Genomic DNA, 24,651 nt, shown 5'->3' on the forward strand with positions numbered 1-24,651 from the left:
GGCCGATCGACGGGGGCGCGTCGAGAGATGGGTCATTGCGTGATGAAAACACCATTAAGACCTTCAAACAATCTGCCAAGGCATCACCTACTCTGACCAGTTGTTTTTTTTCTTTACTGTAAATCTTGCCCTTTTGTTTCGCATTACAATGATACCAATGAACTCGGCGACAGGTTCGAGCAAACACCTCTCCAGCCTAAATATTCAAGACCCCTCTCATTCTGCACACAAGACAACAATTACACCGCCTCCAAGAACGATTTAGTGCTCGTTATTTTTTGAGGATCGTAATCTCGGGATGATTCGGCTATCAAACTGTCCAGAAAGCTCCGGTGGGGCTTCGACGCATTTTGCTGGGAGCATATCACCGAACACCGAGGACTGACCGCCAGAGTGAAGACACCGCGTGGGTTTATCGCCCCGCGGGCACCCTCTAATTCTTGTTTTTGGATCGTACTTCATACACCACTGAACTATCTGAAGCGAAATTAGTTGATGATATGTCGTAGTTACGAAGGCTAGGGGACCCTTGCGAGGTTTAGTTTCAAAGGATTAATATTTCTCTAAAAAGAAAAACTGTACGTGTCTCGGATTGATACGATTATTGGCACTGACGTAAAAGCCTAAATTAAGGCAAGGAGATGTCATATTTCAAAAAAGCCTTAAATTTATGGACACCCCCCCGACAAAAATCTTGCCTTTCTGCACGTTTTTTGATCTTTCATTAAGAAATCCCGTAACGACAAGACAGAAAACAGCTCCTGAAAACTCTGACTGAAAATTACATGTAACTATAATATTTAGCCTCGAGAAAAATCTGCTTGAGAGGCAGAGGTCTCGTGACTGGAATTCAGTGACAATGTCAAAGGGCACCCATGAGATTCTTTCCTTTTATCAAATCTTCCATTTACCATAATAGTAAGACAGAAAAGTAGCTAAGCCCACTGAAAATTCTGCTGAAAGTGAACTGTACGGTTTTGTCAAGAAGAAAATGTTGTTGAGGTGCAGGGGTCTTGTAACTGCTGTTCAGTGACAATGTCAAAAAGAATCAAACCTATAAGTTTGCAGGCAAAATTTCAGAGAACTCCGGTGAATTACTGAGGGTGTACATAATTTGAAGCAGGACTGTCCACACTCAACGCGAACTGTAAATCTCTCTCTGCCTTAAACATATAGTTATATTATGGCATGAAAGACCAGTCAACACAAAGCGAATTTAATGCTTCTAACTTCTTTAATCTTATCTATCTTCTCAACATAACCAGGGAACACTCCTTTTACAAAAAAAATCCCCAAATGTCTCAGGCGCAGGCCTGCGGGGATGCAGTTGTCTGGCGCACCGAATCGCAAAGCGTACAATGCATATACGCGGGTTGGCTTCTCAAGTGCAGTTGAGAATCGATGGGGCTGAGGGACAGGAATGCGCTGCCAGCTCTTACCCCTTATTGTCGTCTCCGTACATTATGATGATTTATGCAAGCCGACTTCCCTGGGTGCCATCCAGGGAAGTTGTTGACCGACCCCCGTTTTCTAGCCATGTACAAAAAACCATAGTGAGTCAAGATGCAAGCGCAACACTTCGGCCTTCATACGCGTATTACGTGAAGCCGAACAACATCCAAATCCGCCATCTTGAACTTGTTTTAACACTAATTCCCTTGTCAATCATAACTTAGTATAGATCGCAGTTGAAGGTAGGTCCAAAAATTTAAAGGAACAATGCACTGCGCACTGTTTAAAAAAAGACCCCCCTAATGAAAAGGGCATTCATAATTTATGTTACGCCGTCAATGGCAACTGTAACATAACATGCCTCCTTTAATGTTCAAGAACCCTATACCCCCCATCAAATATCATTGAGTACATACGAAGTCTTACTACTAAGTATCTATTTATTTATGATTATTTAAATCTTCAAAAGACATGACTGATATGATGAGCTGGGTATAGACAAAATTAAAACAAAAACTGTCATCAAAAACACCGACTGCATTTTAAGTTATCAGTGATGTCGAATGGTTGTCTGAACTGCGGGACTTCACCCATTAAGCAGAATTTCCCTTTCCACGCAGGAAGCGGATTCGCATCATTATTTCGGCGCCTTCTGTGTACAGCTACAGCGACTAGCTACACGAGCGTTGGCGACTGTAGCAATGGTGTTCTGAGTCGTAAACCTTTATTGGTCTGTCATGTTAAAATCGTTTTGGGAGGTGCAACGTTTGGAATTTACCCCAATATTTGCTTTCTGATTGCCATATCAGAACTATAGAAGAATCAGTTATTCGCTGTCATCATTGTATCTATGCCTTCCGCCAGAAGCAGGGATTACAATTGATTTTGTGTACTTGACAGTCACACTGACAAAAAAGATATTCTGGTCAACGTTTTTACAGTTCCATTTCAATACAATAATGGCTGCAGTGACTCATCAAAGTGTACATTATTTTGGCGACACTATGGCGAATCAATTTGTACATACAATTTAAAACTGATCACTTCAAGTATAATTATGTAAGCCCACCAGCCGTTTTTACCAGCCCTTTTTACTATAAAAAGAAATAATTATAGTCATACATGTGCCATTAGTAATTCCGCATTATGCATCACCATGAAGCAGTGGATACAGCACAACAATACTACACTCCTTTTTGTTTAATTTTGGTTAACACCGGAAAACCGAAACAAAGTTTTCTACAAACGATCCTGCCTTTCTTTGTACACTTGAATCCATAGGTTTACACCTTGTCCTCCACAGTCGCAACAAACTGCGTTCATTTTGTTGATGTACATTCAAAGTCACCTGCACAATGTCGGGCTGTTTTTTGTTACACGCCTAATTGTCTTTCGGTGTACTTGAACAAAAACCAAACGAAACAAACGAAACAAAAGTAGTCATTCTTCAATTATATAATTAGTAATTACCCATAATAAAGACAGTGAAGACTACAGCTTTAAGACCGTCTAAGTGTTTAGCTAAATCGATTGAAGGATACTTCTGTTGCTTACATTATACACAATACAATTTTTAAAGCTACAAGTTGGGCCGATATTAAGACTTCAGTAGAAGCAAATGGTCTTAGGCCGAAAACACTTATCCTCTTCAGATATTAAAACCGTGACAGTTTGAAATCAGGACAATGATGTATGAACACACAGGCTGGTTTCATTTATTTCATTTAACATTATATTATTAGCTCTTTTAAAACACTCTCACCGAAAATATTAATTAATGACGTGTGTTCTTGTTTTCTTGTAAAATGTTTGGGTTCAACTTTAGGTCTGGACGTGGCAACAACATTTTAGTATACAGCACGGAAATAATCCACGATATCCTGTTTTCGTTAGCATCAGAAGATTATTTAAAATCTTCTGTATGTGATTACCAGATTTGTTTTTACATTTGAGTATTGACTTGGACTATCATCAATTCAATACACCCCCACTCCCAGCCCTTCGCATAGTCATGAAGCTGTAGTTCACCTATTGAGAAAGGAAACAGCGCACCTACGTAAACCCTAGCAGCGGCCCACCTGTTCCATCCCATGGGTACAGCTGCGCTTTAGCCCAGTGTACCCACGCGACAGGCCTGGGTTGACGGTTCGTAATGGGTGTTTTCACAGCGAAAGTTGACACTGGGGTTCCCCTCCCACGCGCAGTGGGGCCCGCGATGTCAGTGCAACAGGCCGCGGCCAGCCGCTGTACTTACTTACGCATCGAGTACAGCTCTGCCGCGAGACAGGTATGCATCAAAATGAGCGGCGTCTTTCCTATTCGTGTGACCGCATGTGAACCCATCTCAGACTGATTAAGGCAAGAAGAAGAGAAGAGGGCTTTATCTGATGGAAAACCACGAAGGATCTTAACTGGGAGGCCCAGTAGACTGGGATTTGCATAGCAAACAAACGACCGAACGCTAAACGAAATGTCAATGATGTCACAACTTTCCAAAACTTCTCCCAGGTTGAATCCAGCTCAAAGTCTTTCGGTCTTCAACAAACAATATCCAAAGAATAATTATTCTGTACAAGAACATGGCAAAAAATGTGAATTTTTTTTAAGCAGGCACACGTATAAAACGAGGTACACGTCAATGTACGACTGTTCAAACAGAATTCTGGAGTTATGGAAATAGTTATTATTCATTATCCTACAGGGAAATCATTGTAAAAACAAGAGGAAAACGTAGAGCCGGTTGGTATACACACAGTTTTGAACAAAGTTTTAACTTGAAAATCAGAAAACACAGTTCATCACGCCTTAGCTCTTTACATCGCGAATCCACGTTCTGCAGAAAAAAATTCAAAGTAAAAAGGAGAACACTGCCTGCTGCACTGCAGCACCTTTTCACTTACCACAGAAAATTATCATTTCTCAAAATAATTGTGTACAGGAAATAACGAGAACCTAAAAGTCACAGGGGTAAAATTACTTTTAACGCGCGATAAATCTAGATCTTCAAAAGAGACAGTGTCACAGACGGGTCAAAGTAGGACGAAATGATGGAAATTTTTTTTCTTTGCAAAAACTAACAAAAAAAATCACCTTCCACCCTCCACAGCATTTAATAACACTTCTGGAGGGTATGGAACCTTTATAAACGATGTCGTAGTCTAAATTGTGTAACGTCGACATTAAGATAATAATGCTCTTTTTATAGGTAACGTGTTCGGCAACGAAAATTCTGGTTCGCGATCCGATTTCCACGAGCCATATGCCAAAAGGATGGAGGATCATCTGCTCATCATGGAGGCTTTACGCAAGTGACCACGAATAATAGCCGGATATGTGGATTATTCTGCATACACTATTACTATCAATCAAAATACTTGTCCTTATATCTAATATTTTTTCCTTTTGTTTCAGAGGCATTTGCTTCGCAAGAGAAAAGAGAAGTCAAGACAGGGCCGTTAAAAATTCAAACGGTAATTGGGCAAAATTTTCGGTCAGCTAACTATCTTTGACAGCGTCGAGTATCCTAAACAAACAACACATTGGAAAATTTCGAATTGGTCAACAACGTTTCTCAAATTGTCAACTGTTCAATATAATGATCTGGTTGATGGGAGCTGTGTCCCAGTCCGAGTGGGACAGGGTGACTAATGCATCCCTTCGCCCACCAGACTTGAGCAGACAGCCCGATTCAATTGCCTCGGCCCTCGCGCTTCCGGAGAGATCAGCAAAATTTCTGGAAGTTATTCATTTGGAACTCGGTAATCCGGTCTCAGATTATGTCGCAATATTTTGTCCCCTTTCTTCTTTAAGATCAAAGTTAAGTGCAGATTGTTTGAGACTTGGTTGGAGCTGGCACTACACGTTATCGGAAATCGAAGAAATGAAAGGTAATCAATACCGAATTTCACAACTGAGAATAGTTAGAAGTAAAGCACACTATAACTGTAACGCAGACAAAACGACCAACTTGGTTCGTGAGGTCTGTGAGATCCAGTAAAATCACACTATACTGTATAAAACGTACCAAACAAGATAGGGTCACTAAAAGATATACGTCACGGGGAGTAGCACAAAAAAGATGATAGTCCACGAGAGTACAGATTCCCTTCAATTTACACAGAGTCGTATTCTTAGCGAGTGTTGTTGATACAATAACTCACTGGCATAAATCTGTGCGACTCATCTGGTATAATAGCTAGCCTTTAATCGTGATGCCGGAAACGAGATATATCTTTCCTGCATTGGTCTTCCGCGCGTGTTGCGGTATGAAGAATTATCACAGATTATACTTATCTCTGAAATATTATTTCCGTCTGAAGCGACAGAATAAAGTACATACATGCACTGTAAAAAAAAAAAAAAAAAAAAAAAAAAGCCCTTCACTGATCTGGGCTTAATCGCATTCAGTTTCCGGTCGTGCTTTCTGGCAGCCGGGACTATCCGAGAGTCGGCGGTGGTGCTAAGCGGAACGGGCTCAGTCGACACCGGACAAGTTACCGTTCTTTATTGAAACAACGAACCACCCGGTATGATATGGACTATGAAGAGTGGACTGAGACATCGTTCACGTATACGTTCCCATAGACCCTTACAGTATTCGATATATTACATGTATCTCACAACGAACTCTTTTTTTCCCCGCGAAGACAATAAAGACAAATCCACCATGGGTTATCATCCAATCGGAATGAACCAAAACACATTTACGCACGTCTAGTTGAATGACAATTTGTAATACATGTATATATATATATATATATTCCTCACTCGTGTCAAATAGGTTTCGATGATACATTCGGGTTTCAAACATCAAAATACACTAGATTATAATAACAAATAGTTAAACGAGGAAATTCGAATGCACAATTAGTATATTATTTCATTTTGTAAATGCCCTTTTCGTTAAATGTGTTTAGCTCTTAATATGATGTTTTATGGGAAGAGTGATGCTGCGTCACATGTTCTTTCGTTGTTACATACTTTTTTAAGACGGACCAAAGGTCTGACGGAGCTGTCTGATATTTGGCAACTTATCAATGGTTGTGATTGTAACAATTTGGTAAAATCAAGGACAAATCCATATAAAATATTGATGCAAAATTATCAAAGTTGTTGTTGGACTATAGGGCTGTTCAAGGAGAGTTATAGAAGTCCGTTTTAAAATAATGAAACTAGATTACAAACAGCATACAGATACTCTAAAATGATGTCTCTGTGACGAATTCTGATTCCTTGATGAATGTCTTCGGAAAGAGGAGACAGCTTACCAAAGAAGTACGTGGGCTAGAATTTGAATTTCGTATTTCAATATATAGAATTGTAATACACGGTAATGAAGCATTTCAACGAGAGCTTACAAATGGGCGGGAGTGTATTACGTGTCGAAAAGACCCCTTACTCCACAATCCCATAGAAAGAATCCTTCCAAAAAACTGTTTGTCAGAGAGTGGCTGTGTTTTCCTTCAAGCATGCAGAGTGTTTTTGTTTGTTCGTTTTTCGTTTGATTTTTATTTTTTGTTAGGTATTAGACTCGTGCACAGCCAGTTGACAGCCTGTTTAAGTAAGACTCACAACAAAGACACGGGCGAAGAAAATTGAGGTCGGCAAAGAGAAGATCTGCAAGATTCCCAGGCTAATTTCGAAACTTCATTTGGGGGGGGGGACAGCAATGAGAATGTTTAAAAAGAGTCAATACTCACAAATGCTCTACAATCTGATCTGCTGGTGTCGGTTCTGGTGACAGCTTTTAAATTAATCACTCATTCCTTGTTCAGGACCAAAAAAGCACCTGGAATATAAAAGAAACAGGACGGAAATGAATGTAGTTACATTTCAAAGTTGACAAGTTAATAAATGAAGGGAACACATCTGTTTTCATCACAGCACAAACCTTCGACTAAAATAAGTAACGACGGCAAAGACGAACAAGCTCCAACTTGATTCATTATCCGAGAGATGTCTCCAAAGTTTCCAGCCCTTCGGCCAAACACTTACACATTAGACACCGATATCACGTGAAAATGTTGCACACCAAGATGGAGTGAGAGTGTGTTTTGAAATTAATGATTGCGACAAACTGATTGGAGATTAGTTATAGAGGCTTTCTAAAATTACGGCAAATTCAAGAACATTAGTACCGGTACTTGTACTGTAGTATGCTAAGAAGTTGAAGCAATGGAGAGGCTTAAAGCACTAGTCTGTGAGGTTCACGGCTACATGAAATCTAATAGGTTCTGAAAACGACGTACGATGTTTGACAGTTTGAATGCGATCCGACGTTGATGAAGTCATCGCATCATTTAGGAGAGCCTACCGCAGCCTGTTGACTCAATGGAACGGGCAAGGAGCCAAGAGTTGGTGGGGTAGCCGCCTAATGCGGGCCGGAGATCGGCACAAATCAAACGCATCCTCGAGCTGCGTTGAAGGTTACCGGACCAGTCTGATATGTTGCTAGTCATCGGTCAAGCAACACGCTGTTCACCGGAACGTTTATTTCTCTATTGTTCTAGAGCAAAAAGTTTCAGACAACTGCATGAAAAATGACACGTGTAAAATTTGAGCCATAAATTTGGTTTTAAGGTATAGGCCTAAACACTAGACGTGTCACAAATGGACACCCCACTTGGCTCGGGTTATCTTGGTCTAGCAGGCAGGGCCTCAAAACTACTCCACCTAAAGACGAATCCCGTTTCTCCTCTGAAAGAACCAGAAAATTTATTTGTTGTGACTTCACAATGACGTTATAAGCCTCTCCAACGCCTGAGAGTCACGTCGACCCAAAACCGAATGCACAAACATTTCCCCTTCTCCTATACTGCTCTGTTTTCATGCAAAATTCACCAATCAATAAGCATCGGTGAAGAAACAATGTCTGCAAACAGATACAAAACGGGCAAATGCAAATGGACCGTCAGACTGAGAAAGAATCACGAATAAAAGTTACTCTGCAAAGCACCATTTTAGAGTTCCATTTCTCCCAATTTCTCTCGATGACGAGTCAAGGCCGGTTCATACTTCACGCGAAAGCGAGCACGAACAAAAAATATCTGAGGGCAGATCAAAAATTCGGGCTACGATTCCGCAAAGGTTGAAGACGTTTCAACGCAGCGAACCGGCCTTCAAAGATGTTTCGGCGAACATTTTGGCGAACAGACTATTATTTTGTCTGAAAGGTCTGCGAAGTATGTCGTCTACCTTATTACCTGACAGCATTTTGTATCAAGGCGTTAATTATAAAAACGGTTTGAGCATCAAGAAAAGAGGGAAAGTATCATCGGTATATTTTCAGCGAGTGTTTTCGTGTGTAACTGTTTAGAATCATTTCAGATTTTAAACATGTCATTTAGGACGACCAACTTGGAAGGCAATATCGAATTTGCTGATTTTGAAGATGACTCGACCCATCCCTCCGATACTCCATGAAACAACCTAAAAGTGTTGTAGTTTAAGGAAGAGTCATGAGGTACCTTCGGCCAAGACGGGACACGGTCTGACAATAATATATTGCGTGTATACCAAATTTCCATCATTTTGATCTTGTCCCGCAAACGAGAGTATTGGCAGTTGTTGCTTCCAATCTATATACGCTATTTAATAAAGCATTCGTGCGGCAAATTTGTAAATATTAAATACATTTCAACTGAAGCGAATCTCACTTCAAATGTTTCGTGACGTCATGTTTGCTTCGATTTCGCGTTTTCCGGAAATGTGAGACGTCCATTATGAGTTTTCCTTTAATCAAAACAACGACTGATTGAAGAGTATATCACAAGTAATATCTTTGACATCTTCAGGCACGTTGTCATGGGCAATAAGAATAAGTCGGGGGAAAAGAAACACGTTGATGTGACGCCAAACTCTCGATCGAAATTCATCACAATTAATAAAAGGTTCTAAATGGCCAATTTAAACAATACTTTTTTTCACTGAAGTGACAATTAACCGTTGTTTTCCAAGTACATGAGCGTAGTTTGTAACTTCAGAATCAGGAAGTGCGCCAAAACACGCTTTCTCCGCCAGGGTACACAATGTATGTATCTGATACATTGCTTCAATCGCACGACTACTTCATCACTTTCTTCCAAACTGCGTAAGCAAACTGCCACGATTGCATCAGACGCATGGCCGCGGCAAGTCTTCCACGATGTCTCTCCTGCTGTGGTGGTAGTCCTCCGGACTTTTCATTTAAATCTGAAGCTCGTGATTAATACTGGGTGGCCGTGGTTGAGCCTGTGCGCCTGATGACGCTCCATATAGGTAATAAATTTCGCTTGATGGTTGTTTGTCTGCACCGGTATCTCGTGTAGTCGAATTGCTTTAAGAAGTAATAGCTGCGAAAGGGATCTGTTATTTGTCATTATCGTTATTATTTTGGTTATAAGACTAGTATATTTAAGATGGGTTCTTTTGGGTAATCTTCTGCATTTTTTGTCATTAAAATTTACTGTCTTAGTTATTTGCCTATTAAATTGCAAAGGCTAGTTGCACTAGTTGAAAACACCTATGTCGCCGTGGGTGTCAACAAGTCAAAGGACAAATACAGGCAACTATAACATGCACTGCATGTATTGGGGCTGATTAAAACACGAGTTTTTCACAAAAAATATCTTTTATGAAAAGACCAAACAACATTTAGCTATTTAATTTGAACCCTTGATCGATGCCCAATGATAAATCTTTCCTTTACTTCTTTTTTAGGGGGGGGGGCAAAGACCTCAACTCTCAACTTTTTTTCTCCAATATCATGTTCGGCAGGATTTCCGAATGACTGAAGACTTCGTGGTAAACATATTTAGGAGCGGAAGGGTAATCGGCGGATATTACGTATCCATTAATTCCGATTTCTACGATTCCCTTTATTTTGGGATATTTTTATCTCTACGAATATTATCCTTTTTTCAAGAACGGATGCATTACCCGAACACAACTACAGACGTAACTTCAGCCATATCGGATGTTACCGTTAAGCGTAAACAAAAAAGGAGAAAGGACAGATCGAATCCTCAAGGGAAGGCGATGTTGTACGTAAATCTGCCTCTAGAAATTGGTCTGAAGGAAAAAAATCGGAGCTAGAATTATCATTTCCGGATAAAGCAAAACATCGCAGAACCAAGCGCAAGATGAGCACCGAGGCTGCCTTGCCTTATGACGTGGCGTCATCTCGCGCGGCACGTGCATGGCAGTCCGCACCGTAATCACCAAGCTGCTGACGTACGCATGCATTAATTTGAGAGTGAGTTGTATTAATGAATGGCCAAGTAAACGTCAGTGACAGACGGCGCTGCGATTGGCCGCCAAACTCTAGCATATTGAAATTAGTCGTGCGCTGCCTTATGAATCTCCCCGTGTAGCATGCGGCTCGTACCGACTGCCACGATAATTATTACAAGCAACCCTTAGCGTGCGTGTCGCCCGGTGAATTCGTAATCAGCCCAGTGATGACATCACGAGCCAGTCGCTTCGACGATGTGGTGTCTGCGTCAGGCAGCGGTGGAAAACGTGAAAGAGGCGCGCTGGTCCGTGTGACGACATCACTCCGTGCACATTAGCGGCAATCAATGGCTAGGGCCAGCTAAAAATAGCCCAGGCGAGGGCTAGATGACGACAGCAGACCAAGGCCCGAGCGAGATGGGATGCCGTTTCCGCGACGTAAGACGGTCATAGCCCCGCAAAGGTTGCAACCAGTTCGCTCGACTGCGTATTGTCTGCGCCAATGACGATTTGTTTAGAAATAGGGAAGTGATACTGCAATATGGCATTGTGCCCAGCTCTAGAAATAGCAGTAATGATGAATGACCCTTTAGCCTCTGGTTTCCGATGGCTCCTCATGGGGAAAATGTCAAACTATACCCATGTTTAGAAAATCGGACAAAAATATTACCTTGATGAGTTTACCATTATGAGAACCTTTAATGCTATCTACCGTAGATAGCAATGCGTACAGGTCAATTCTTACTATGTACGGTCGCAATGGGCAGAAACGTTCGCAAACGCTCCCCATGTATAGTTTCTGCTTCATAAAAATATCTAATGTAAATTTATATCGAAATATCTGTGATTGCTCAAACACTGCTAATTAATAAATTATAGAATTACTTATACTGTTACTTTATTCATTTGGGGGACCGACATCAAATTTGCCTATTAAGGTTAAAATCCAAATCAGCTAGTATCCGGTGAAAGTGTGATGACTGAGGTCATTCTGGTACCTCCAGTTCAGATCAGATTAGCGCAGATATGTGTTACACAGTTAAAGTTCCAATATGTTAGCTACAGATGCACGGAACAATATAAACATCTTATAAAATATGAATTGTCAAAAGAGCCTAATACTGTTGTTTACAGCCACACACTGAACCGGATTACTCCAGGTAATGAATTCAGAAAGCGTGACAGGGACTTCAGTGACTAATTTCACCGAGTTAAATAAATGACATCTATCACCCAACCGATAAAAAGGTATGGAGTAATCATCAAGTGAGCTTCTACATACCGTTGAAGTACTTAATGTGGTTACAGAACAAAGCTCGAAATCAGCAAGGAATTCCCAGCGAGTGCACAGTCAAAAGACGTTTTCATATTCGTTGATAATTTTGATAACTGATTTTACAGAAAAACAACAACCGCGATGTTAGCAAGGTTAAGAACATTTGCTCTACTATGTCAGAAATCGATATCTTCCTACTATAACGACAATATAAGAGATTTTATACGGAGACACATGTACCTGCGGCATTTACCTTGCTTCATAGTTTTTGGGCGACGAAATAAACAACTGTTTATTAATTTGCTTTGAACGATTTGTTTCCGGGATTAGGTATTTTTCACTACTGTTTACGATTAAGTTAATCAATACAAAAAATGGTACCAGCACATTGTAAAGCCTACGTACATCGCGACGAATCGGTGAAAATTGAATTCAGTTGAAGCGCGTGCGCGCAATACAATGACTATTTCGTGCTCGCTGTTAACGTCATTAACGCTGTCTGTTTATCCGCGATCGTATCAAAGTTATTTATAGAGAGCGTGAATTAAATGAACCGTGGACGACGAGTGGTATGACACCGGTCTGGTGCACAGCGGTAATCTCTCTCAGCTGATACCACACGACGCGACTGACGGTGGTCTCCGCCCGAGTAGTCTGGCTTGCTTCAGCATTGCCACTTTGGTACAGCCGCTGTGGAGTTTGTTTACAGATGAGCGTGGGGAGTGCGCAGTGCGATCCTTTCTTTTTTGTTCTTACTGTTTTGGGGGATTTTTTTTGTTTAAAAAAATCTGATGCCAAGAGGAATGCCACACAATAAAACCAAACTAGACGTGTGCCAGAATTTTAGTGCGCGTCATGAATATGGCCATTGTTTCATGCACGGTCGGTTAGCTGGTTAGCTCTCCTCGCATTCCACCATAAACAGAAGAGCCATAAACACCAGGGCGCTTTTCCAGTACTCGAGTTCGGCTGCGTCTCAACCTTTAAATGTTTTTACAACCTGACTTTGAAGTTGTGAAAAAAAGCCGAACATTACAGTACTTCGGGTTAATTTAAATGCTTCACGCCCTCAGTCTGGAATTGGTTTCGGGGACGAAACCTGAGACGGAGACGAAGTTGAGCATTGGAAAACGGTCCAGTATCGCCGAACAACACTTATCGTTACATCAATTCAGGGCAGGCCAATCTCGCAATACGATTATCTGTAACTAGTAACTGTAAGTAATTGTCCTGAAACACATCCCTATTTTAACCTCAATCAGTCGAAATATTTTCCTCAGGCAAGGAAAATTTTTGACACCAAAATGACGTAAAACGTAGAAATAAACAACTTGTGAAAATAAAGTTGGTCAACAGTAACGGTTTACATGTCTGGTAAAAATCCAATAATTACCATCTCAACATGAATTTGGATTTGTTGTCACTTCAATACGCAATTCAACACACCCATTCTTGCAGAGTCAGGGAACTACAACTACTGAAAACGAAATCCTCTAGCAGTTTAACTCCAACAAAAAACTAAAATTACAAGAGGAAAGCGAGATCCATTGGGTGTGACGTCCTCAGCACCAGTCCGACGACAGCTGAACTCGAACTGCCAAGCCCTTCGTTTATACCGCCCGGGCCCGGTATACCCCAATCCCTGCGGTCAAAATACGGGCCAGAGTTAACAACCGCAACTCCACAGCTTCTGCTCCTGCTTTAAAAACAACACTGTCGATTCTTGTTGATGTCAGAGGTGTTTTGCAAATAGCTTAAATTGGTTTTATTTAACAGACATACACTTTACTTTCAGTGTCAAGACGAAAACAGGTTAATTTTACAAGTTGCGTTTGTAGAAGGTTTTGCGCCTACTGAGCAGGTCCTGCTTTTTAAATACCGGAAACTTCAAAATGACACCGGAATGGGATCTGTGTTGAAGTGGTTGATAAATACAAAATTCAAAGTGGCCAGAAACTTAACACATGCTATGGCCACTGACGCCCCGTGCAGCCACAGTGGAGGCTAAACTGACCAATGGTGCTTCAAAACGCATTTTTGATGTCCGATGAGATCAAAACAAGGAAAGAAATTAACGTTTTGTCCGTGATCTCAGCGCGATGGAAATCAGAGGTCCTGCGGAAGTTTTCCTCAGCGGCACTTTTTCCATGTGAGGGGAAATATTCTTTAATGTATACTCTCCATGTCAGAGAGCAGAAAAAATGCTTCTGTGTTATTGAAAGGAGAGCAAGATGTAGGATGGCGATTCGACAGCATGCAACAATCAAACCGCTGCAGCGCGCTGTTTCAATCCGAGGGAAGTCCCCACATCGGAACGGAACTACGGGACGGAACTACGAAGTGCCTCTGCGTATACAATACTGAACGCATAAAAAGTGTAGGCAAACATTGAAACAAAAAGAATTCTCCAAAACAACGTGGTTGAACCTATGGGTTCATGTTCAAGACATTCAAATTACAAAATGATTAAAGTAATCTCAACACTTCGACCGTTCCAAGTGAACCTCGAAAGTTGGGGATTGCTTAGTTTACCGGATATGCTCGTTTTCTATAAACAAAGGGAAAGAACTGGGTATGATAATTCCCGACTGTATGCGTGCGTCAGTCCGTTCCTAAATCATACACCAAATTATGAGCCTGATCTCTGTCAGAAAGTCCTAAATATGGTTCGAATAAGCACTATTTCAAAATTTATGCCATTGTATAACTTGCCTTAATTATGAGGTGTGAATTTTGAACATTGACAGTCTTTGGTATAACAGGTATTCTAAATTATTGTTTGCTCTCGCGGACGTTTTCTATATTCAAAACATGTTATTTTGCATTGAATCACACACCAATCATACACGAAGTTAAATTTTGTTCGTGGCGAATTTTGTGCCATCTTTCTGGCGAAATTCCAGCCACAAGTATATTCATTTTCTCCCACTGTATGAAAGTGGAGTAAAAAAAGGTAGGCAATACCACTTTTTTCCCAACAATCTGGCTTTGGCCACACAACTTTTCGTGAAGTTGGAGGAAAATCACCCTGCTGTTTGGCAATAAATAATGGTCCGGTTCTTTTTATGGACTCCGTGGTGACCATCCCTTTGTGTATTGTAAAGATATTCTCACATCTACTGTACCTTGTCTTTCAAATACCGTATTATAAATATGAGAATATCAATCAACCATTTTCAGTTGTTCTATTGGCAGTCCATTAACTACATCTCTTCTTTTTTATATAATGGGTTTTGCCCTTACCCAACGTCCTTACGTTGGGTAAGGGTAAAACCCGTTATATAAATTAACATCTCCCCAACGCAAAAATACATCTTGAAAATACATCTCTTCTTATTGCGCATTTCTTGGAAATGTTAACTCTTCTTTCATTTTACCAGTAAACAACTTTGCAACCTTGCGAAACCTATACATAGTTTTTCAAGATAAAATTAACGTTTACATGTATTGGGTAAAACACTATTATTTGCTTCAACAGTTTTCCTGACATTTAATTACAGCAGAAATGGTGGAAACGGCTCATCTTCTGTCACAATATCTCCATCTATGAGTACCCTCAAGAAGAATTCGGTTCACGCTACTTTTTCAGTCGAGATACAAAACCTATCCATAAATAATAAAGATGTTATCAGTCATAAATCCATTCTTCAGCAAGGAATATAAATACGAATGTTCCATACAAAAAGAGGCAATATGAGTCACGAAGGATGACGACTGGGGTACAGCCATTTAGGGTGTGTAGCTGTAGCAAAGTGTGCGTTTAGGAAAAGTGGCCCAATACAAGCGGGAGGGGAATATGAAAGAAAAACCGCAAAAACTATGAAGGTCTCATTAATCAACGATCCATTTCCATCAGTCAGATAACTTCGGTAAAATAATAACCAACACAAGAACAAAGAGAAGGTCTCAAATGTGACGGCAAAATGGACCCAATGATAATACAGAGGCTACGTTCATCAACGTGGTTCTTGCTTTCTTTAAATCAGAATACTTGAAGCGGAAATAGTGTCACAAGATGGTCGTGTCATTACAGTGTTCATATAAAACTAAAGATACCTATTCGGATGATTTCAAACACAAAATCTGGTATTTAAATCATAATAACCAATTTGGTGCTACACCCAGGGTTCCCAGCAAGAAATAACGACTTTTCGGGAATGTATAATCTGCATTCGTAACATTCAAAATAGAGCATTCACGTTTTATTACCGTTTTTGTTGTTTTGTAAAAACAGACGAACAAAAACAGTACACTTGACCAACTGTACATGGGGGATTTTTACCCAAAACTGCAGACAGTGAGAGCATGATATTTTCACTAACGTTGGGAACAATACCAGTTTTCCTCCCTTTCTTTTTCCAATGATAATTTCGATTTCACTTAAAAATGAAAATTAATCAGCCCGCAAACCACACAGTGGCCAAACTTAAATCTGAGTAGGGCAGCATCTTCACAAAAGGTGCCTTGATGTTTGAAAGGACAGCAACAAGTGTTGAGGGTTTGTCCTCAGCAGAGAAGACACCGACATGGGTCGACAGTTTACACTGACTCATCCAAACGAAGAGCGCCAAACCGCAGGAAGAGCTACGGCGACACTTTAAAGTTCCGAATTCAACAGTTCAGGCGACGTTGTGAAAGTTGACTCGTGTCAATCAATTCTTAACCAACGGTCTTTTTTTCTAGATATGTTATATTTTCACGCCCAACAAATTATCATTCCCGTCTTTTCAACCAAACCACAAGAACACACATTATACCGAGTTGTAGCCGTGGACGTTGCATTGTTTCGCTTTTGTCTGGACCTAAACTTTTCTGCAGAACTCCAACAGGATTTGTACACGGCGTGTCAACCAGGGACCAAAACCCCATCGGGAACCTTTTGTCCTCTATTGTTTAGTGTCCCCAACTGGATGCAGAAAAAATCTCAAACTGTTCTATAATGGTCTTTCTGTACGTCAACTGGAACAAAGAAAACATCGATCAGGAAGTGATGAAATTAACAATTAAGGCAAGGAGTGAATTATTTATTGATTTGTTTCAGTTTTCGGAACGTCACCTTCACAAATATCGATTCAGAATAATCATTACTCATTACAGTTATCTTTAACACTCTATAGACCGGATCATTTGTGAAACTGTAAGTAATTGCAGCAAATTAAAACAGTGATCGAGGTCAAAAGTGACAGAGATATCCAACGCAGTCTGTACAATATTCAAATCTTCAAAATGTCACTTAAGAGAGCGTAACGTGTAGAATAGAAAGCCATATATAATGTATGTACTTCTCACTTGTGTAACTTGTGTATTATTAACAACTGAAAGAACAGTACTAAGAACCAACCATAAAATGGAAGCTTCTGAACATTTGCAGAAGCTTTGCCAGCTTAAAAGATAGAATTTTACTAAATCGAAAGCAGTGACTTCAATTTTCTTGGAAACACTCCAAACATCTGCCGAATTTTGTCCAAATCCATCGTCATTCTAACTAGTTAAATGAAACAGCACATCCCAGTGAGCATCAACTCCTGGTTGTGTTCAAGTATGATTCGGTTTGTGGCTGCGCAACGTACTACCAAAAACTTCGTTCTGCAACTTGCACTTTTCAACAGACATTTATAGTTCCTATCAGATTGAACACGTTTCAAGATAACTAGTCTTCAGCAATATGGTTATATTGAACATAGGCCTATATATGTTACGTTGAAGGCATTGTTTCAACAGACAGCAAGATTATGTTTCATTCCTGAACACAATTTTTACAATGTTGTATACGCTTAACAGTAGGAATGAAGGTGCCTGACTGATTGAATCATCCTCTGAATATATTCTCAGGGTTTAGCTGTAAGGAGCCCCATCCCCTTATAGGTACGGTATGCACTTATATTCCGACTTATCTTACTGACTTATCTTCCGATGATACGTTTTCATCTAGCGACGAACTCATCGCTGAGTTAACTGCAGCAGTGTTAAGCATATGGCCGTATGGAGCGCGTGTAAAGATTCGACCCCCACCCGCCCACCCAAAAAAGAAAGGACTACTCTGCATAAAAATCCCTGTGTTTCCAAGAGCCCCCGCATTGTTCAAGCATCAATATGTTTTCATCGTTTGTGGGGGTGAGGAGATAAGACTTAACTTAGTGTAATATACATGTGTAACGTACTATTTGGTGACTTTTGCTGAATTAAAATGATGCACGACAGTTTATTGAATTATTCTTCTTTAAAAAAAAATAGTCTGGTTTTTCAAATCATAGGTATATGTTTTAATTTTAATAAAAAAAAATTGACTGCTTTTGTCATCGACTCCAGTTCTTTGTGACCAGTGCGCATATCTACAGTTGGAGTTTCATTCAACCCAAAAATAAGCATCCAGACCTTCTTGTTCTTTAATCTTAGAAGCAAAAGACAATTTACGGAGGATTGACCGTTTGCGACGATAACATGCTCTAAAAAAACAGGGCAACAGTTACTGCAGTAACTGAAGACATGCTCAGTTTTCATACGAAATAAATGCTATCTTTACTAAGAATAAATATCATGGACCAACTGAGAAAATCCAAGAATGCGGCGAATCTAAATTTGCAACAATGACGAGCCCTGTGAAGTATTTGCCTGATGAGACATTTGACTGCAGGATGATGCGGTGCCCAATTACTTTGCGTGCATCAAAATGAAATGAACGTCGGTACCATTTGTTAGAATGACACTTTCGGGCGAATGTTCGAGACAAATCTTTTGCCTACCTTCGCCAAAAAACTTTTAAAAAAACAACAACTATTGGACAAGGGAATTAGATTAGTGACTACAAAGTATGAAAACTTTCTGTTAAAAAAATCATACCAAAAGTGAGTGGGTGACCTGTTGCTACTATTCACGATGCAACTGACATGAAGTATAAATCTCCAGATTTATACAGGAATATATATCAAACACAACTTTATATACACATATAACATTCAATTTAAAGATACCTAAAATATTAGATCCCTACTGTATTTCAGGGTGCTGTTCAAAGATCTCCTACAAGATCATATTTTGTCTTGCTCATATATTGAATTTCTTACGAAAATGTACTTCAGTTGCACCTTGGCTGATGTTTTTTCTATTGCTGTACATGTACTGGCATACAGTGATGATACTTTTTGATGAACTGGTGTTCTGTATGCTTTTAAAAACTATCTCGCGGGGAAATTTTCACGGTAATCTGTATAAAGGTCCTTCAAAATCAATGATTTTTAAACATTTGTTTAACTAAAATTTAACAGTCCATAAGGATATTTCTACCATAAGAGCAACGCTACAACTTACTTCCGTTAATTAAAGATCCCCACCCACACTAATTTACAGCAACTCTAAGCAACATAACTATACTTTTTTGAGGATCCCGGTGTATTGATATGCGATTCATTTAGTATTACCATTAATTTAAACCTACGCTGGAGCAGTTACTGTTCTTTCTTTGTGTGTATGATTCATACTTTCAACCCCGTTGAAGCGACCTTCAAGGAATTATGGACATCGTGAAGAATTCGGACGATTTGCGTGTACATACATGTGGAACAACATCGACCCGCTGTAGTTACAAGAACCTATATCAGTGATTCATGAGAAATGAATGGCAGCGATTGTATGAATGCAATGTCACTGTAACTCCCTTGGTATCACTTACAAAAAAAGGTCTGGAACTTTCTCATTTAACATTTTCTTTAATTTATATTTCACAGAAACGTACTCTAAAGGCACGCTTTGGGTGAATCACGCATGGAATCTGTTAAGACCCGAAACTTCTCAAAAGCAGTCTGAACGTTTGGAAATAACTTGCGAGCACTGCACTGAGCAGTGTATACTGCCGCTTCAAATTATAATGACAGCATTCAACACAATCGAATGGTCGTCCTTAGGATAAAATTTAGAGATATTGTCGAATGAATTATTAAAATCGACTTATTTCAACTATAGTTTCACGTGGGCGTCATGAGGGCCAGCTGAAGCCAACCTGATCAGGAATTGGAATGGCATATTTCAAAGCAATGAAAACAAACTTCAAACAAGTATGACAAAACTCGACACAATATTTTTGACATCCGGGTGACAAAAATAATTTATTCTTCCCCTTAACATGTATTTTTCCGTCTTTCAGTATATAGTACAACATCATTTACATATAAGTATCATTTACATCAGATCTTTTACATTGATTACATCATAAAACAAAGATTCTTGGTAAAGAACAGCAAATGTGTCTATATAATGTTGAAATTGTATAATACTCAGGCATGGTTCAGCGATTGGAATGGATTTCACCGTCTTCTCTGCAGAAGACTTTAAATCAGTACAGTTCAGGACCCACGAATCAACAGAATCGACTGTTCCAAACCAACGGTACCTTGATTCTTTCGATTCAACAGACCTGTCTCTGTCTGATTTGACTTCCAAAACAGACCACCACAAGGCACATTTTTTTTAATTTTCTGTGTGTACTTCGATCGCACATCCCCAAAAGTGATGGCTGCATGCTTGACGACTGATAATCGGTTCAAACGTCAACACACACACGCACACACACCCATGTCTGCTACATAAAACAGCGTACCCATAACTGCAGCATTTCTAACTGACATCCAAAATTAAAAACATCCAAAATGAGCTGGGTACCGACAAATCTCTGAGCAAAATAATCTGCAAAAAGCACTTTTTTATTTCCCATTTATCTTATCTTTTAAGTGATACAGAAACTAAAGTGAAATGTTATATTAAAACACTGACAAGTGATCTACAGTGCGGAAGTAGTTTCGGGAAAAGAGCTTACACGTGGTCAATTATCAAACGAAAATGCAAAACGGATGGCTGAAAATAAAAATAAATCCCGAACCTGCAGGCTGCTTTACTTTGTTTACAAACGTACAAACGAAAGCGACTTAAGTATCTGAACCTGTCATTCTTACAATTGGTGGTAATTGCGTGTTACATTATAGGTCTCAACCAACGTGGAAGCCTGCTCCCAGTTAGAGAATACTCTGACATCAATTTTTTCAAGCAATCCTGATGCACTGTTAGACGATTACTTACGGAGATAAACCATAAAATGGCGACATACATCATCAACCGAGAGTTCTGCGTAAGGTTTCTGGACGTTCCCAAATGTTTCTGGACGTTCCCAAATGTCAAGTTATCTTTCTGTTTTTAAATAACGTTTTACCAACGAAACACTGGGCAGGTGAACATGCAAAACCCCAAAGGTATCGCAAAATGATCCGAGCAATAGTTTTTTATTCAACATGCTAAAAGTGTTTTTTCTTAATGTAAATACATGTAGTCTTTTTGATTATACATCATTACCAATAATGGTTATAAGAGAGTGCTTTATACGCGTGCATTGCTATAATGTTTCTGTCACGAGGAATGTGAATTTCAGTGCTCAAAAACCAGGAAGATTTCGAACACCGAGAGGCTCCTGTGACATTTTAGTTTAAATCAAAAGCCGTGAATACCCCCAATAAGAGCTTGATTTAATAATTACAGAATGCTAAATACTAAGTGTGACAAGAAACACCAGAAAGAAAAGGTTCGATGTCTACGAGCGACAAAAAGACAAAGAACATTAAATTACTTTGCACCAACAATTGAGCATTTTAAGTGCTAGTTTCTACCATCAGCAAGTTGGTCCCAAGAAAGTGTGCTTCGAGTTAAAATTCTGTATACATTTTGTACACATCCATACAATTCCGCATTTCCTTACGCCACTCCGTTAAACGCTCATTAAAAATATAAAGGTTAGTCCGTTTCTTATTATTGTCAATCACCGAAAGAGGGAAACTTGATTTGTGTCTTGACAATATTTTGCTGAATACAAAGAACAGCCGGTTTATCTTGAACTGTTATGCTTGCAATTAGATATATTGGAGGTTATAAAGAGTTTTCAAAGTATTTTTGGCCAGTCAGACCAGCCGTACAGGGTGCGCCAGATTTACTGAGCGTCTTTAAGACGCACTGGTAGTTATTGTGCTTGCTGGTAACGAACAGGAGGGCGATGGGGACGAGGAGGGGGAGGTGTGAGGTAACTGGTAACTGCATGAACTGGCTCCTTTCATCTGCTCTGACTCCTTTTTAACTTTTTGCCGAAGATGGATTTTGCAGTGCCTCTTTCTCTCGTCACTCCGGGCAAACTTACGGCCACACGTTTCACAGGAATACGGTTTCTCACCGGTGTGGGTGCGGATGTGGGTCGTCAAATGGTCGCTACGGCTAAAGTTCCTCAGGCAGATCCGGCACTGAAATGGTTTCTGTCCCGTGTGGATGCGAATATGACGGGTGAGCTCGTCGCTGCGAGAGAACCGTCGATCGCAGCTATCGGCAGGGCATGCGTACGGTCGCTCATGCGGTGGGGTCTTACCCGGCCGACTGATGTACTTTCGGGGTTTGGGGCTTTTGCCTGTGGTGGCAGTTGGGAGATTTGAGGCGTACGGTTGGTTCAAGATGTCGACTGGATTCGATATTTGCAGCAACATACTTTCACCCAGTTGTTGTGTATGAGTCCGGCAAGGAACCGACTGAGGCGAGGCTTGAGAGCGAGATGACGAAGGAGACATTTTCAGGGAGTGAGGTTGCTGCTGTTGTTGCGAGACTACAGCATGCTGCTGCTGCTGCTGAACGGGTCGCCCAAAGGCCGAGCTCGATTCCAAGGAGACAGGCCAGGTGTACTTCAGAACCCCGTCGATTTTTATGGATTGCTCGTTGAACTGAGTGCCTACTGGTTGTGATGCCGATGTTTCGGCAGCGCAGGCGGCACTACTCAGTGTGTCCACCAGCGTGTCAAACGAGGACAAACCAGCGGCCTGTGTGTAGGCGCAGGAATATGGGGGAAGTTGTTCCGTGTCAGTGGCCAAGTCTGGGGATGACATTGGCAGGGGCTCCGTGCAGATCACATCGTAGCTGGACGAACTTGCCGGGGTGTATGTCTCCTCTCGGCTCAGGCGCTGGGTTTCCGTACTCTGGCTGCCGCTTGGAGCTGCCTCGTTGATGAGTGTGTTGGACCTGCTGACAATGTTGCCGATGACTGTTGGAGTTAGCATCCCTTGGTCTGTAGTAGCCCACCAAGAGGCCGGGTTGGGAGACCCATCGGGACTGTCAGGGTCCGGAGACATCTGCGGCGCCGTTGTTGTGATGGTGCCATGGTAGCAAAGTGGCATCGTATCGCTCCGGGTGTTCATGTTGTGATCATGCTCAAAACTTGGGTCGGTGACCGTGTGTTTGTATTCAAAATCTTCCATGTTGCCTGAAATGAAAAGATAAGACAGAAAAAAAATAAGTATTCATTGTCTAATATCGATTTTATTGTATACATTAAACGAGTTATACATACTGAACAAGCAACCGTATTCCAAGTACAAACGAGTGCAAAATTCCGATGTAAAAATTGAAAGTTCAGAATTAACAGTGGAAATTGCATATTTTGACAGGCAACAGCATCCGACTGTCATATCCGGAACTATAGCCCACTGACTGGGACAAAGGGATATAAAAAGCGCTGGCCTATTCGAGCAGGTCGTCTATGACGATGTGCACAAAAACAGCAAACGAGTACAAACGGATTTCCAGTACCGTGCGCGATATTCAATGTCATGTCACACTGAGGGCACGGAGCCCGTGCGTTAACAATGGGGTTAGCTATCGTTCAACTTGCACTTGGGGAAAGACCAAGGCTGTTTGCTTTAACCGTGTGCATGGGTGTGAAGTCGTGGAGCGCTAAGCAGCGTTTGACGGTACTAAGGTTTGTCTGTGTTCCGATCAGGTGGGTGGGTGCCGGTGGTGCAAACATGTGCAGCGCTCGCCCACATACTGATGTGGCTTGATAATTTCAACCAAAAAAACTAAAGACCAAGTGTCCACCTACGTTCATTTATACCCAGACATTATGATCAGATGAAGTTCAAAATTTTAAATTTAAATGAGTAAATATCAGACCAAGAACTATTTCGAACATTCATGCCAAGCGATGAGCTTTGGATGAGTGCTTTACAGTAATACCTAAATAACCTAAAGCGATTTTAAAACTAACTCGATAGTGTTTACAAGTCAATCTCAAGTATATAACACTCACGCTGTAAACACGTGCCAAAAATAAAACCATGAGGCTGAGGTAAGTGACCATGCATAACACAAAATAATTTTAATAACTAATTCACTAATTAACAGTTACAATTAAAATTGACAATCAAGATTACACACCTGTAAAGTTTGGCAGATCCCCTTGTTCGCAATCGATGAACAGATCAGTGTTTGGCACTGCCATGGGGTTGGGAAGTGCCCTGGCGAATTCGTCGCTGACTGCTGATGGAAATGACTTTGATCCAAAGAACGACTGGTTGATGTAACTCGTGTCAAATTGACTTAGCGCAGCCTGGGAAAGGGTGTCCAAATCCATTCGCATTTCGCCGGATTTTTGTTGTTTCTTGCTCATACGGTCCTGCAGTTATCACAAGTGCACGACGAACACAAGGCGTCGAAAAAAAAATGACCACAGAGCATAAAGAACTCATAGACCTCGGAAAATATTAAAGCAAGTCCCAACGACAGAACGACTATTTCCGATGTTCATCGAGAAGTGCCGAAGTGTGGAATGATTACGCTTCGACTTGCTCGGTATATTTATTCATTTTTCATTCATCCCTCTGCGCGGTCCATATTAGGGTGGCTATAGAATGACGACAAAT

At 40.7% G+C, this 24,651-nt stretch overlaps 2 protein-coding genes across 3 annotated transcripts in view; both read right to left on the reverse strand.

Moving 5' to 3' along the window:
- bin3 (bridging integrator 3) overlaps window positions 1-24,651 on the reverse strand; it is a 72,497-nt gene that overhangs the window by 27,900 nt on the left and 19,946 nt on the right. For both annotated transcript variants that reach the window (XM_022230822.2, XM_022230821.2), the window contains exon 2: window positions 7,152-7,240. The gene's annotated coding sequence lies outside the window, so the exon portion shown is untranslated. The remainder of the gene's footprint in view (window positions 1-7,151; window positions 7,241-24,651) is intronic.
- LOC110977045 (uncharacterized) lies at window positions 20,605-24,578 on the reverse strand. Its single transcript, XM_022230818.2, has 2 exons — window positions 24,167-24,578; window positions 20,605-23,213 (listed from the first exon to the last, which is right to left on the reverse strand). Exons 1-2 carry the CDS (start codon window positions 24,396-24,398, stop codon window positions 21,919-21,921), a joined length of 1,527 nt encoding a protein of 508 aa, XP_022086510.1. The 5' UTR covers window positions 24,399-24,578; the 3' UTR covers window positions 20,605-21,918.

This window comes from Acanthaster planci, linkage group LG13 (assembly GCF_054643075.1).
Source record: "Acanthaster planci isolate LZ-2023a linkage group LG13, COTS_SCS, whole genome shotgun sequence".
Taxonomy (NCBI): domain Eukaryota; kingdom Metazoa; phylum Echinodermata; class Asteroidea; order Valvatida; family Acanthasteridae; genus Acanthaster; species Acanthaster planci.

Excerpts from the sequence above, each read along its gene's own strand:
- LOC110977045 (XM_022230818.2), bottom strand. The coding sequence starts at position 24,398 with ATGAGCAAGAAACAACAAAAATCCGGCGAAATGCGAATGGATTTGGAC. Across the intron at positions 23,214-24,166 it reads GGATCTGCCAAACTTTACAG|GCAACATGGAAGATTTTGAA; the intron begins GTGTGTAATCTT and ends TTTTCATTTCAG.